At 38.6% G+C, this 13,356-nt stretch overlaps 1 protein-coding gene across 1 annotated transcript in view; it reads left to right on the forward strand.

Moving 5' to 3' along the window:
- The window catches only part of FGF10 (fibroblast growth factor 10), a 127,100-nt gene extending 115,263 nt beyond the window's left edge, over nucleotides 1-11,837 (forward strand). The window contains exon 3 of the mRNA XM_020783575.3: nucleotides 612-11,837. Coding sequence (XP_020639234.3) covers nucleotides 612-830 — 219 coding nt within the window. The 3' untranslated portion in view covers nucleotides 831-11,837. The remainder of the gene's footprint in view (nucleotides 1-611) is intronic.
- Nucleotides 11,838-13,356: the final 1,519 nt, after the last annotated feature.

Raw genomic sequence — 13,356 nt, forward strand, 5'->3', positions numbered from 1 at the left:
AAATTATTAATTTATAGATATTATTGCAGGGGCAGAATTTGGGGCTCACTTTAGAAACAATTCAACTGAATGCAAACCAATATAAGATAAATACTAATTACTACATGGTATGTGAATTCTAGATTTATTGAGAGATAGCAAAATGTTTGTCCTATGTAAACTTCATCGGATATTACACTAGTATTCTAAGAGTCAAGGTTTTTGCTGGTATTATGTTACTATTTAAATTATAGCAATTCAGTCTAAATGTGTGTCCACTTATATATATCAGCATAGGCATATTTGATGCAAATCAGTGTCCTCTTTTGTGGTGACACATTTCCTCTTTCTAGTAACATGCAGATAATGTGTACCTTTCATAGATGATGTGGGTGCGTAAGGTTGTTAGTTCCAGCACAAACAGTGGTAACTTGTGGTTTTCCCCTTCTAAGTATTCACGTAAAGTGAAGGGTACAACAATATAGATGGGAGAACTGTACAAAAATTTATGGTCATGTAGCAATGACCGGAGAAAAACATGGAAATTACCAAGTGTTTTGCAGAATGCTCTTGAAACTTGAGTTTTGAACTTCTCTCTCTTGCTCTCTCTCTCTCTCTTTCCTTTCAAACAGAAAGAGTTTAATAATGACTGTAAACTAAAGGAGAGAATAGAAGAAAATGGATACAATACATATGCATCATTCTTTTGGAAAAATAATGGAAGACAAATGTTTGTGGCTTTGAATGGAAGAGGAGCTACACGGAAAGGACAAAAAACCAGGAGGAAAAATACCACCGCTCATTTTCTCCCAATGGTAGTTGAGCCACAGATGAAGGACCTGTTCTATTGATAGCAGTTGAACCAAAGATCATTTGTCAGGAATACTTGGTAATCCTCTTGAAGAGGAAAGGCAGAAACAGTGCAGACGTCTGCTTGATTGAAAAGAGAGGGGAAGCCTTTGAAGGTTTTGTACTCTCTGCTGGCACATGAAGTACTTCTAATTAGTTCTGTGTCATATCTTATAATCAAGACACAAGCTGGATCAAATGCAATGGGAGTTCTTTCCAGTGTGAACAAATTATTATTATTATTTTTTATCTTGCTGATAGAACTTAAAGGACATGAGACAATGTATTGAATGATGTTCGGGGAAAGTTATTTATGGAATACTAACTCATATCAAAGACCTTCATTGCTCATTCGAGCCTAATGATCCAATGAACGGTTAGGCACGCAAGCATTTACTGGAAGCACATGGATCATATGCAGAAATGAAGAAGATTCTGGAATGGTCTTGTGGAAGAAATGAATAGGATTAAGAAATATAAGCACATTAGAGTAAAACTGTTCTAACAAAATAAATAGTATGGTCCTCCCCCTTATATGCTAACGCCATGCCTTTGTATTTCTCCCTAAGTTATTTATTTAATAGGATGTTAAATATCTTTCTTCTCTCTCTTTTTTTTTTGTTTGTTTGTTTGTTTGAAGGAGTTTCTTGGTTGCTTCCTATTGCTTAATTTTTCTTTTCCTCTTCTCAGTATTTTGTACAAAAATGACCAGGTCAGATGTCAATAGCTTATACAAGTCTCTAAGAAAAAAAAATTGATAAGGCTTAAAGGAAAATGTAGAATTGTGGTTAGTGCTTAACCCCCCCCCCCCACCTTTTCCCCCTTCTTCACCTCTTGAAACTCAATTTTGTTTTAATTTTGCACTTAACAGGATCAGATATGCATGGAAATTGCAACATGAACTGTTCCCCCCATAGGAACACAACTTTCCATAATTCATCATCTGAAGAGTCTTGCTGCTATTTTGAAGTGGACAGAGTTGAACTAGTCCTCAGATGTGTGTTTATCTCCTAATTATTTCAGTGTAATGCCTGATCTCAAAGATATTGAAATTTAATCAGCGCTATTTGCCTTAACATATCCTTAATTCGTGGGATCATGTATTTTCAGAGTAATGCTGAGATAAGTCTATGGAGTAGCTAACATCTGAGGTAATAATTTGCCTTTTCCTCTCACCCTAAAAAACAGAGCAAAAAAAGAGCTAAATCCTATGATATTTTGACTGCAGTCAGTATCTTTCAGAATAGCCCTGACTGGTGTTGTGTTGAAATTTGCAACCTCAGCCAGAAGAACCATTCTCTTTAACTTGAGGCATTTTCAAATGTTACACGAGAGTTGAGGAAAGAAAAATGGAAATGAATTCCTTTTCTCGTGCCACACTGAAAAGTGGAATTTGTACATATACCACTGATAAGATGGCTGTGTTTCATACATTAGTACAGCTCACATTCACTTCAGGGGGGGAAGCATGTTCCAAAGAGAAGACGCCTACACCATATGTGCTCTATTCAAACGTTATGCCTGGAAGAGTGAAAGGCAAAGTGGACAGGGAGATATAACGAAGCATGCACATCCTGCTCCTATATCCCAGCACAACTCTGAAGTAAAGCAGGCTTTCACATATTCAATGCAAATGCCTCTCCAGGTGCTTACAACACTCCTCTGATGAAGAACTATGATAAGGGAGGTCTTTCAATCAGAAGAATAATACTGTATAGCATATTCAGTTGGAGGTGCATACAAGTGCTTCTGCAGGCCTTCACATGAAACACATGAAGATGCGCCTTACTTCAGGGTGGATTTTTTTTTGGGTGGGAAGGTAGCAGGTGGGGGCTTACATGTGCTTCATCCAACTATAATCTTTCACATTTTCAGGCAAAGTGCATGAATAAAACTATAGTGTTTGGAAGTGCCTTAAAACTCTGTCATATTAGCTTCAGATGTCATACACCTACTATTAACAGCAAATGACAGATGTTAGTCCTAGATACTATTACAGACTTACAGCTAAAACTCGAAATATTATTTGCTGAAGATAAAAGTGCAAACTGAGCAATAGATACATGTATTTTCCATCACATGAGTGTGCAAGCCATCAAATATGTATTTCTATTCCTCAGAGAAATGGTGGCTCAAAAAGTGAATGTTGGGTATTCAGTAGAGAAATCTTTCACGCCAAATGAGAAACAACCTTTAAAAAAACCGGAGGTCTCTATCAGCAAAAACAAATATGTGTTTCATGCTCCTCTTTCACAGTACTGTGCTGGTTAGGAGCTTTAATTTTGTCTCTGAAACATAAAAGGGAAAGAGTTCATCTACATCAGACCATTTAAAAAATACTTTTAAATCTCTCATTGATTCACTGATTGCTTTTACAGTGGTGCCTCTCATGACAACGTTAATTCGTTCCACGAAAATCGCTGTAAAATGAAAACGTCATCATGCGATTTTAAAAAGCCCATAGAAATGCATTAAAACCCGATTAATGTGTTCCTGGGGCTTCAAACTCACCGTCCAACGAAGATCCTCCATAGCGTGGCCATTTTCACTGCCCGTGCAGCAACGAATCTGTGCCAGAAAATAGCAGGCGGCCATTTTTTTTACCCGGCAGCCATTTTGAAACCACCAATCAGCTGTGTGAAAATCATCGCTTTGCAATGATCGGTTACCAAAACAGGACCGATCATCGCAAAGCGAAATTCACCTACAGGGAACATTGTTTTGTGATCGCAAAAACATCAACGTAACGCAATTTTGTCGTCAAACAAAGTGCTCGTAATGCAAGGCACCACTGTACTGTGACACAAAATCCCCAAGTCAGCAGTATTTTGCTTACCATGCAGACAGCAAAGCCTTAACCTGACCATATATATATTGGCAGATACCATTTGCCTGACTGTGACTGAATATTTCTCAGCCATCTCAGAAAAAAATAGTGGAATGTGGAAAGCCCTCCTCTAAAGTGCCTCAGACAAAATGGCAGTTTGTCACCTGCCAAACATTCAATATATGCCCTAAATCCAAGTGGTAGTCTTAGCTACAGTACCTTATTCGAATTCACTACAGAATGATGAATACATATCTCATCAATTCAGTCTGTCAGTGTATAGAAAACTATATGTCAGTGAGACAGATCCTGGCCTATGTTCATCCTATTCTTTTTTAGGGACAGTTTTTGATTCTGTTTCCCTTGGAGGTATAATCCAACAAGCAATTCCCCACCTACACCTGAGGTAGCATTGTCTAGGAAGTTTTACAATGTGATCTGCTATGGAAGTAGACTAGGCTTTAGGCCTAGAAGAAAAGAGAGAAAGCCCCATGCCTTACTGAGGTAAATGGATGACCCCCTTAGGGGCAGATTACCCTGCATCTTTGCCTACTTCAAAGTTGTCTACAATAATCACACTAGAACAAACATATACACTCTAAAGTAAGGGACTTGAGGATCAATAGCCACTTTTATTCTTCTGTGTATATAACTTTTGAGAGCCAATTTAAAAGGAACATCTACTTTTATTTATCACAATTTATACAATGGCTCTGAGATGCAATATTGAGCATTTTAATGGAGTGCTCCTATTTTCACAGCTTTATACTGAGTAAATGCAATCTTCAGTTAACATACTATCAGCTTTGTTCAACTGAAAAAAATATAAGTTTTTTGTTTGTTTGTTTTCTCTTTAACATTAGAGAGCTGTGAATAGTTCATCAATATAACCATAATGAAGATTCATTTTGTTAGAGCAAGTTAAGTAGGAAACTGTACATCAAGTCAACATGTACCACTCTCTTCACATTGTATTTCATTAAATAAATGACTAAATGTGTATGCCTTCTGTGCAGTGTTTGTAGTGGAAAACAGAAATAGTTTTATTAATATTACATTGGTTCGAATTACTTCTATGGGACTACATTGATGCTGCAGTTTTGTCTTTAACATTTCTTCTTACAAAAGAAATCAGTTCCATTTTAATTGTTTGAAAATAGTATTTTGTTACTCAGACTATGGAAATTTTACCCTCTTTTTTAAAAAGCAAATATGTAGTCTCTATAAGGTCCATTAATATATTTTTGTCCCTGTAAAAAAAATAGTGTTTTACAAACTTGCCTGAAAGGGAGAAAATCTTTAGGCATGATCCATCACAGCATGGGAAGGATTGGTGCAAAGCTAACAAACCCCAGCTGCCACTGCTTTTGCCCTCTCTGGGTGCAAATTACTCAAGACTGATGGAGAAAAAGAGAAAACATATCTAACTGAGCCATTTGTCAATTTTTTTAACTTGGCTACCATGCCTGCACTAGGATAGATTATGCTTAAAATTTTCTCCTTAGAACATGAAATGTATTTGCAAATCCTTAAATTAAAACAAATAAACAACTCGCCTTAAACAAAAAGGGCACAGCCCGTTAGAATGGTCCCCTACTCATGCACTGGTGAAATGCATGGCAGCATAGCCATAGTCCTGCATCAGTCCCTTTGATTTCACAGCAGTTTGTGCCAGAAAACATCATGGTGAACTCCATACAAAGTTTAGTGGGCAATGCAGCATTATTATATTAAGTGGCTAATGTATGTTGTTAATTCTTTTTGTGGATGAACAAAGCATTTTAAAATAACTAAAACTACCAACTGTATGAGATTTTGGATGTTGGAGATAAATGCAGTAACTTGAGAGTGAATAACAAAATGCTTGTCATATCAAAAGAGAGCTTTCCTTGTGTTATGTTTGTTTTTGTTTTTTGCTCTCTTTTTTTCAAAGCGTTAATTGCATCTGACAAGGCATGATGGACCACCCACAACAAAAATTAAATGTTTGTTTGGCAAATAAAGTATTGGATGACCACTCTTAACAGTATCTATGGTATAAATGAGGTTCTCATGTCACACAGCCATTAACATTGCTTTGGGGTATGGGGGGAGGGGATATGTAAACATGCATAATTATAGGATTTAAGAATGCTTAGAAGAGCTTCTTGCAAAATGTACGGCTGCTTACAGATGTTTTGAAAAAAGGACAAAAGTCTCTACCCCAGGTGAACAGAGATAAAGGTGTGGGGTTTTTAAAAACTACTAGTCTTTTAGACTCTTGTTTGGGTCCTTCTACAAACACACATTCAAAATCCCCCTGATATTTTACCCAGGAAGAAAATTTTCACATTTACTTTCAATTTCACTTGAGTTGAACCTGCAAATCATTTGAGGGTGTACAAAAAAACAAATCCCCCTGTGAATAGCTGAAATCCTGTTGCACGGTTAAGCAAATAGCGTAACTTGTAGATGCAAATTGCCCTATGTTTAGTAATCTCAATAGACGTTATCTGTTGCACACCAAGTCATGCAACTCAGATAATGTTTATGGAGATTTCTTAACTTACAGCAATTCACATTAAGAACCTAACGCTTTACATAATTGCTCAATAGGATTTTGACCAAGGATTGCTCCTTTATTTCTTGTAGTTGATATGGTTTTCATTTCGTGGTGAAATGCTTTCAATAGTTCACCGAATTGTTTTCGGATTTTGTTGTGAAAATGGAGCCCTACAGTCATTTTATTAGTTGTTGAGGATTTCAATCCCCAGCTTTTTTTCCTTTATTTTACTAAAGGCCCCGTGCAACCGACGTGCTTTGGTATCTTCTGTGGCAGGACTATGCTGCAGCTGGATTTTCCAAGGTAATACCATTGTGCCTGAACAAAGGCACAATCTATAGGTAACTTTGCAGGCATAGTACTGACTAAAATGAATTTGAACAACTGGTGCAACTCCTGTTCATTTCAAGGTAGCTTATGGTAGAAAAGTTCCTGGGTAGATGTGCCCTTAAATGTTTTTCTATATTCATCATATATATGAAAGAATTCAATCAAGATTTTAAAAAAAGTTATTGTATGGTGTGCTAATGTTTTTTTTTTTAAAGAAAAAATAGGTTGAACAACATGTACAGTATATTTAAATAATAATAAATAAATTTCTGGGAATAGAGAATGAATGCTTTTGCCTTTTTTATCTGTCCTGAACTTACAGTATGTGATAATGAGAAAGAAAAATAACCTTAAAACTGCAGAGCTGGAAGGGATCCTATGAATCATTGAGTTCAGTGAAGAATTGAATGCCCAACCTCTGGCTCCACTGAGTTATCCAGCAGTTCAAACGAAAGATCTTATGCAATGAAGAATGGGGTTTAATGAAGGAGTATTGAGAATTTTGTTTCAGTTCATTTCTTTTTCTTCAGAATTTACAAAAATACATTTCTTCATTTCTAGGTGGAAAGAACTTATGACGAAAAATATTTCAATGTGAGAGTAAGTGACTGATCTATAAATCCAGGCCAAAGGATTTTGAGTTCTCAAGTCAAAACATGTATTGTATTTCACCGCATTGTCTCCTCTTTTTATCAGCCTCGTTGCCGCCACCCATCATCTGCCTGACATTTTCCATTTTAGACAAAAAAAAAAAACCTCAAAAATGTCTTAGCTAAAGTGGGAAGTGGTGGCAGCAGCAGGGGGAGCTTCCAGTGGAAACAGTTACTAAACCTTAGAGCCAGCTCATGTTGAGCTTCAAAATTCTGAGTGCTCCAAAGTGGGATTTTTGCCTTACACTTGTGCCTCAGTTGAGCCAATTGGTGCCCTCAATGACACAAAGGATAGAACTTGGAATGACAACGAACTCTGCAAGAGGACTTACACTGTAAGCACAAATATGAACTAGACTAAAGATTGTCTGCTAGTGCCTCGGGGGGTTTAAGCAGACCTCTAGGGGGTTTAAGCAGACCTCTAGGTTCTTCCCATGTGATTCCCTATAACAATTCCTCATTCCAAAGGTTGCCCTTTCCCATTCAGCATTCTTCTCAGCCACTTCGAGGCACAAGCAGTTGAGACTGAGAATGAACCATTGACTCTGCCAATATGTCTGTGGCTTGTTTTCACTAGAGGGCAATTTTATACACTGTTGGAATGACATGGGAGCTGCTTCCAGAAAGCTTATCCCACATAAAGACTGGTGCCACAATCCTTTTGTTTTTCTTTTCATTATGTAAACATCAAAATTGCAACCTCTGTAAATAAGAATCACACAATTCAGCTGAATATCACGGGTCTTTCCCATGTGTAAAAGAAGAAGAAACATAGTTTCTCTTGGATTCCTCTTTGAGGCCAAGATGTCCTGGGTAGCTAGAAATGCATAGTGACACCTCCAGCTGGTATGCTACCCACACTCAAAGCAAAAGTGGTACTCTTGTGACCGGATGACTGCACTATGCTGTCCATGGGACTGATCCAGTGACTGCAAACAGATTGTTGTATGGAATACCCTCACGCTAACAAGGCAAATTGAAAAATTTACTGCATTTAAAGTATCTGTATTAGTATATGGATGTACAAGGCATTAAAAAAAAATAGCCAAGTTCTCTGACAGGCTGTTTTGACCCAGTGGTGGTGCTGCACAGTGCTTTGATTAAAGAGTCACATAGAAAAGGGTATTCACCGTAGCTGCCCCTCCCATCTGGAAGACTACACCCGAAAGTAAGAATATATACACACCTATTGTGAGTTTTAGGTCCGTGCTAAAAGTGTTCTTTTTCATAAAGGATTTTTCAACTTGGTTTTCTTTTAGATACATTTATGATGAAACTGATATATTTTTTATGATTTCTATACTTTATTTCATTCCATGTAAGTATACTTACATTTTTACTGTATATAGAAATATGGTATATGAATTTGTTACGACACATAATTAACGTAGACAGAGGTCTATCAAGTGTGATTATTTGTCCATCTTTTTTACATTGGGTTACATCACGCCTTTCAAGACTTTTACCATAGGTTTCACCCATCTCTTGCTTCTTGATCATTTTAACTGGAGTTTGAACCTTGGACCTTATGGTTGCAAAAGCATTTCTCTAGCACTGAGTCCCTTCCCCTGCTTCCACCAAAGGAAGTATTCATCAACATCAGATATCCTAGTTGTTGAGACAGAGCTGACACAGAACATTGTCTGATTCATTTGAGCCTATTGGTGGTGCAGAAAAGCTGCCTTTGCTACCATGGTGGGCTCTCTACTGCTTCTCCCTTTTGCCAAAACCAGATAGAAGAACACAGGCTAAATCATTGATCTGACTTGGTTTTGAAATACAACACAGATTTGGATCCTGACAAGTTCAATTTTGCCGTCCCCACTTCCCGGCCATCTCCCAGTAAGCACCAATATTGAGTGTAGCTGTGTTGTCATGCGAACTTGTAGAGCTAAAGATGAGCTGGGGCACTATGTTGATCTGGCTGAAAATCATCCTGTTCTTCCACATAATATGGATATCCAGTTCCAGGACTGAGATTGTGGACTGGAATTAGAAAATCTCATCCCAAACTCAGGAGGTATGCCTCCCCAGTCCTGACCATCAACCATCTTTACCCAGGCTAAGTGCATGCACTATGAAGGGATCCAACCTTTTTCACAGGATATGTTTCAGATTTCCCTCATGAGTTTGTTCTTCCAAACTGAACACCAACTCCCAAGATTATCTATGATTCTAGACACCCTTATCTACCTTATGCCTTTCCTTGGCTAATGGTAAAAGGTTCAAAGTATCTACACTAAATGCACATCTACTCTATGACTACCATCCCACCAGTCCCATATTGAAATCAGGAAAGTTTTTTCAGAAAATCAGGGAATGCAGCTAGAAAATGCCAGGAGTGTAATGTGAAAAGAAACACTTCTTAAAATGGATGGAAACCAGGAAAGTCGAGTCCCCAGTCAAATGGAGAACTGGGTTACTTGGAAATCCCTTAATAAGCTATGGGCTAGAGTTAACAGAATCAAGACAAACCTGAGAAAATGGGGGGTTTGTGCAGGTATAGTTCTTTGCAAGTGCAGAGAAGAATAGGCAACCTCATGCCTATGTCAGTGTCCTATATGCTCCTCAACATATACTATAGAAGAGTTGGTGTTAGGTAGCCCAAATGGTCTTGATTTTGCCTGTCGCTGGACAACAACTAGCTGATCAGTCATTAATTGCTGTGGTGGCTCTGAGACAAAGAAAGAACCATTATGTTGATAATGGACTTTTATTAAGACTATTAGCACTGAATCTCATGTAAAACCTCTGTGCAATAGGGCTGGATGCTGCAAAATATAAAAGCTGCCAGATATTAGTGAGAGATTCTTTAAACATTTAAAAAATAGATTATCCAATATACATGTGAAGATTCTCAGTCATCCAGGTGAGGTTATCTGGAACCTGAATCATGGCAACTGGACTTCTTTCTTCTTAAATTGAAACGTTTCACTAATCACCCAAGTGGCTTCTTCAGTCTGAGGAGAGTTGGTAGGAGATCCCTGATATATCCTCCACATTGGTCTCACTTCCCCCTGGTCTAAATACCCTCATCAGAAGGAAAAAAGACTGGGGATGAGGGATAATCCAACTTCTGCAGTCCTTCTCCACCCATTGTCATGGGTTGTTAAGAGTCATTAACATTGGTATTTCTGGTGTGTGTGGTCCTAATATATCTGGGGACTGAAGAAAGGCCAGCATGATAAATAGGAGACAGATTATATCTAAGGCCTCCACCCCTGTTGAAGGAGGGATTTTCTATATGCACATGTATGGCCTCCTTGACCCCTCTCTCAAACCACCTATTTTCTCCATCCAAAATGATTGTCCAATGATTTGCACTCTTTCTGTCCCCATTGAAGTTAGGACTTTGGCATTGCTAAGGAGTATGACTCATATCCCCTTCACAGATTGCTGCCTTGTCATGGCAAAGGGGCTTGAGTAATTCAGAGAAGCTACGGGCTATGCCGTACAGGGACACCCAAGACGGACAGGTCATAGTGGAGAGAGTTCTGACTAAATGCGATCCACCTGGAGCAGGAACTGGCAAGCCACTCCAGTATCTTTGCCACAAAAACAAGAAAGGTTAAAAGATATGATGCTGGAAGATGAGCCCCTCAGGACAGAAGGCATCCAATAGGCTACTGAAGATGAGTGGAGGACAAGTACAAGTAACTCCAGAGCTAATGAAGTGCTTGGGACAAAGCCGAAAGGACACTCAGCTGTGGACATGCCTAGAAGTGAAAGGAAAGTCTGATTATGCAAAGAAAAATGCTGCATAGGAACCTGTAATGTAAGATCTATGAACCTTGGTAAGCTGGATGTGGTCAAACAGGAGATGGCAAGAATAAACATTGACATCATGGACGTCAGTGAACTAAAATGGACAGGAATGGGTGAATTCAATTCAGATAACTATCTACTATTGTGGGCAAGAATCTTGTAGAAGAAACGGAGTATCCCTCATAGTCAGCAAAAGAGTGGGAAAAGCTGTACTGGGATACAATATCAAAAATGTAGAATGATTTCAATACGAATCCAAGGCAGACCTTTCAACATCACAGTAATCCAAGTTTATGCACCAACCACCGATGCTGAAGAGGCTGAAATTGACCAGTTCTATGGAGACCTACATCACCTTCTAGAACTGACACCAAAGAAATATGTTCTTGTCATTATAGGCGACTGGAATGCTAAAGTAGGGAGTCAAGAGATAAAAGGAACAACAGGGAAGTTTGGCCTTGGAGTTCAGAATGAAGCAGGGCAAAGCCTAATAGAGTTTTGTCAAGAGAACAAGCTGGTCATCACAAACATTCTTTTCCAACAACACAAGACATGACTCTACACATGGACATCACCAGATGGGCAATACCATAATCAGACTGATTATATTCTCTGCAGCCAAAGATAGAGAAGCTCTATACAGTCAGCAAAAACAAGACCTGGAGCTGATTGTGGCTCAGATTATCAGCTTCTTATAGCAAAACACAAGTTTAAACTGAAGAAAGTAGGAAAAGCCACTGGACTTGTCAGGTATAATCTAAACCTTATGAATACACAGTGGAAGTGAAGAACAGATTTAAGGAACTCGATTTGGTGGACAGAGTGCCTGAAGAACTATGGATGGAGGCTCGTAACATTGTACAGGAGACAGCAACAAAAACCATCCCAAAGAAAAGGAAATGCAAGAAAGTAAAGTGGCTCTCCAACAAGGCCTTACAAATAGTAGAGAAGAGAAGGGAAACAAAATGCAAGGGAGATAGGGAAAGTTACAGAAAATTGAATGCAGACTTCCAAAGAATAGCAAGAAGAGAAAAGAGGGCCTTCTTAAATGAACAGTGCAAAGAAATAGAGGAAAATAATAGAAAAGGAAAAACCAGAGATCTGTTCAAGAAAATTGGAGATGTTAAAGGAACATTTCATGCAAAGATGGACATGATGAAGGAGAAAAATGGTAAGGACTTAACAGAAGCAGAAGACATCAAGAAGAGGTGGCAAGAATACACAGAGGAATTATACCAGAAACATCTGTATGTCCCGGACAACCCAGACAGTGTGGTTGCTGACTTTGAGCCAGACATCCTGGAGAGTGAAGTCAAGTGGGCCTTAGGAAGCATGGCTAACAACAAGGCCAGTGGAGGTGACGGCATTCCAGTTGAACTATTTAAAATCTTAAAAGATGACTGTCACGAACCCAGTCCCCTTGTTTGTTTCTCCCCACAACCCAGGTTTACTTTCAGGTGTGACATTTATTTTTCAACCCTTTCCGCTGCCACCCGAGGAGTCTCTCCTCGATACATCAAATATGATTCTTAAATCAGTGTTATTCAATCAAACAAAGTTTATTAAAGTGTTCACAAGTAAATCATGTAAAGTAAATCATGGATGGTCTTATTTTATTTATGCAATCAATTGTGCTTTTATAACATTTATATTCATTTATTTATAATCATTTCAATCAAGATATTTATTCATTTCTTATCATGTTCTCTCTCTCTCTATTTTTCTCTAATACCAGACTGGTCCTAACTGCCAAAACTGCATCTCTCTAACTGAAGTCCCTAAATCATCCCTACTTCTTCCCTAACTGAAGTCCTCTCTAACTCTAACTCCAAAACTAACTCAGACCCTAACTGTCATCCATTCTCTTATATATCCCTAGTCCTGCCTTTTCTGTACAGCCATTGGCTCTTGAATCAGGGTTCCATTGTGATGGACAGGAGTGGTTCCTGACCTGTCCGTCTCAATGACACTGTTAAGGTGCTATACTCAATATGCCAGCAAGTTGGAAAACTCAGCAGTGGCCAGAGGATTGGAAAAGATCAGTCTACATCCCAATCCCAAAGAAGGGCAGTGCCAAAGAATGCTCCAACTATCGTACAATTGCACTCATTTCACACGCTAGCAAAGTTATGCTCAGAATCCTACAAGGCAAGCTTCAGCAGTATGTGGACCGAGAACTCCCAGAAGTACAACCTGGGTCTTGAAGGGGCAGAGGAACTAGAGACCAAATTGCTAACATATGCTGGATTATGGAGAAAGCCAGAGAGTTCCAGAAAAACATCTACTTCTGCTTCATTGACTACGCAAAAGCCTTTGACTGTGTGGACCACAGCAAACTATAGCAAGTTCTTAAAGAAATGGGAGTACCTGATCACCTTATCTATCTCCTGAGAAATCTATATGTGGGATAGGAA

This window comes from Pogona vitticeps, chromosome 2, assembly GCF_051106095.1.
Source record: "Pogona vitticeps strain Pit_001003342236 chromosome 2, PviZW2.1, whole genome shotgun sequence".
In the NCBI taxonomy this organism is placed as follows: domain Eukaryota; kingdom Metazoa; phylum Chordata; class Lepidosauria; order Squamata; family Agamidae; genus Pogona; species Pogona vitticeps.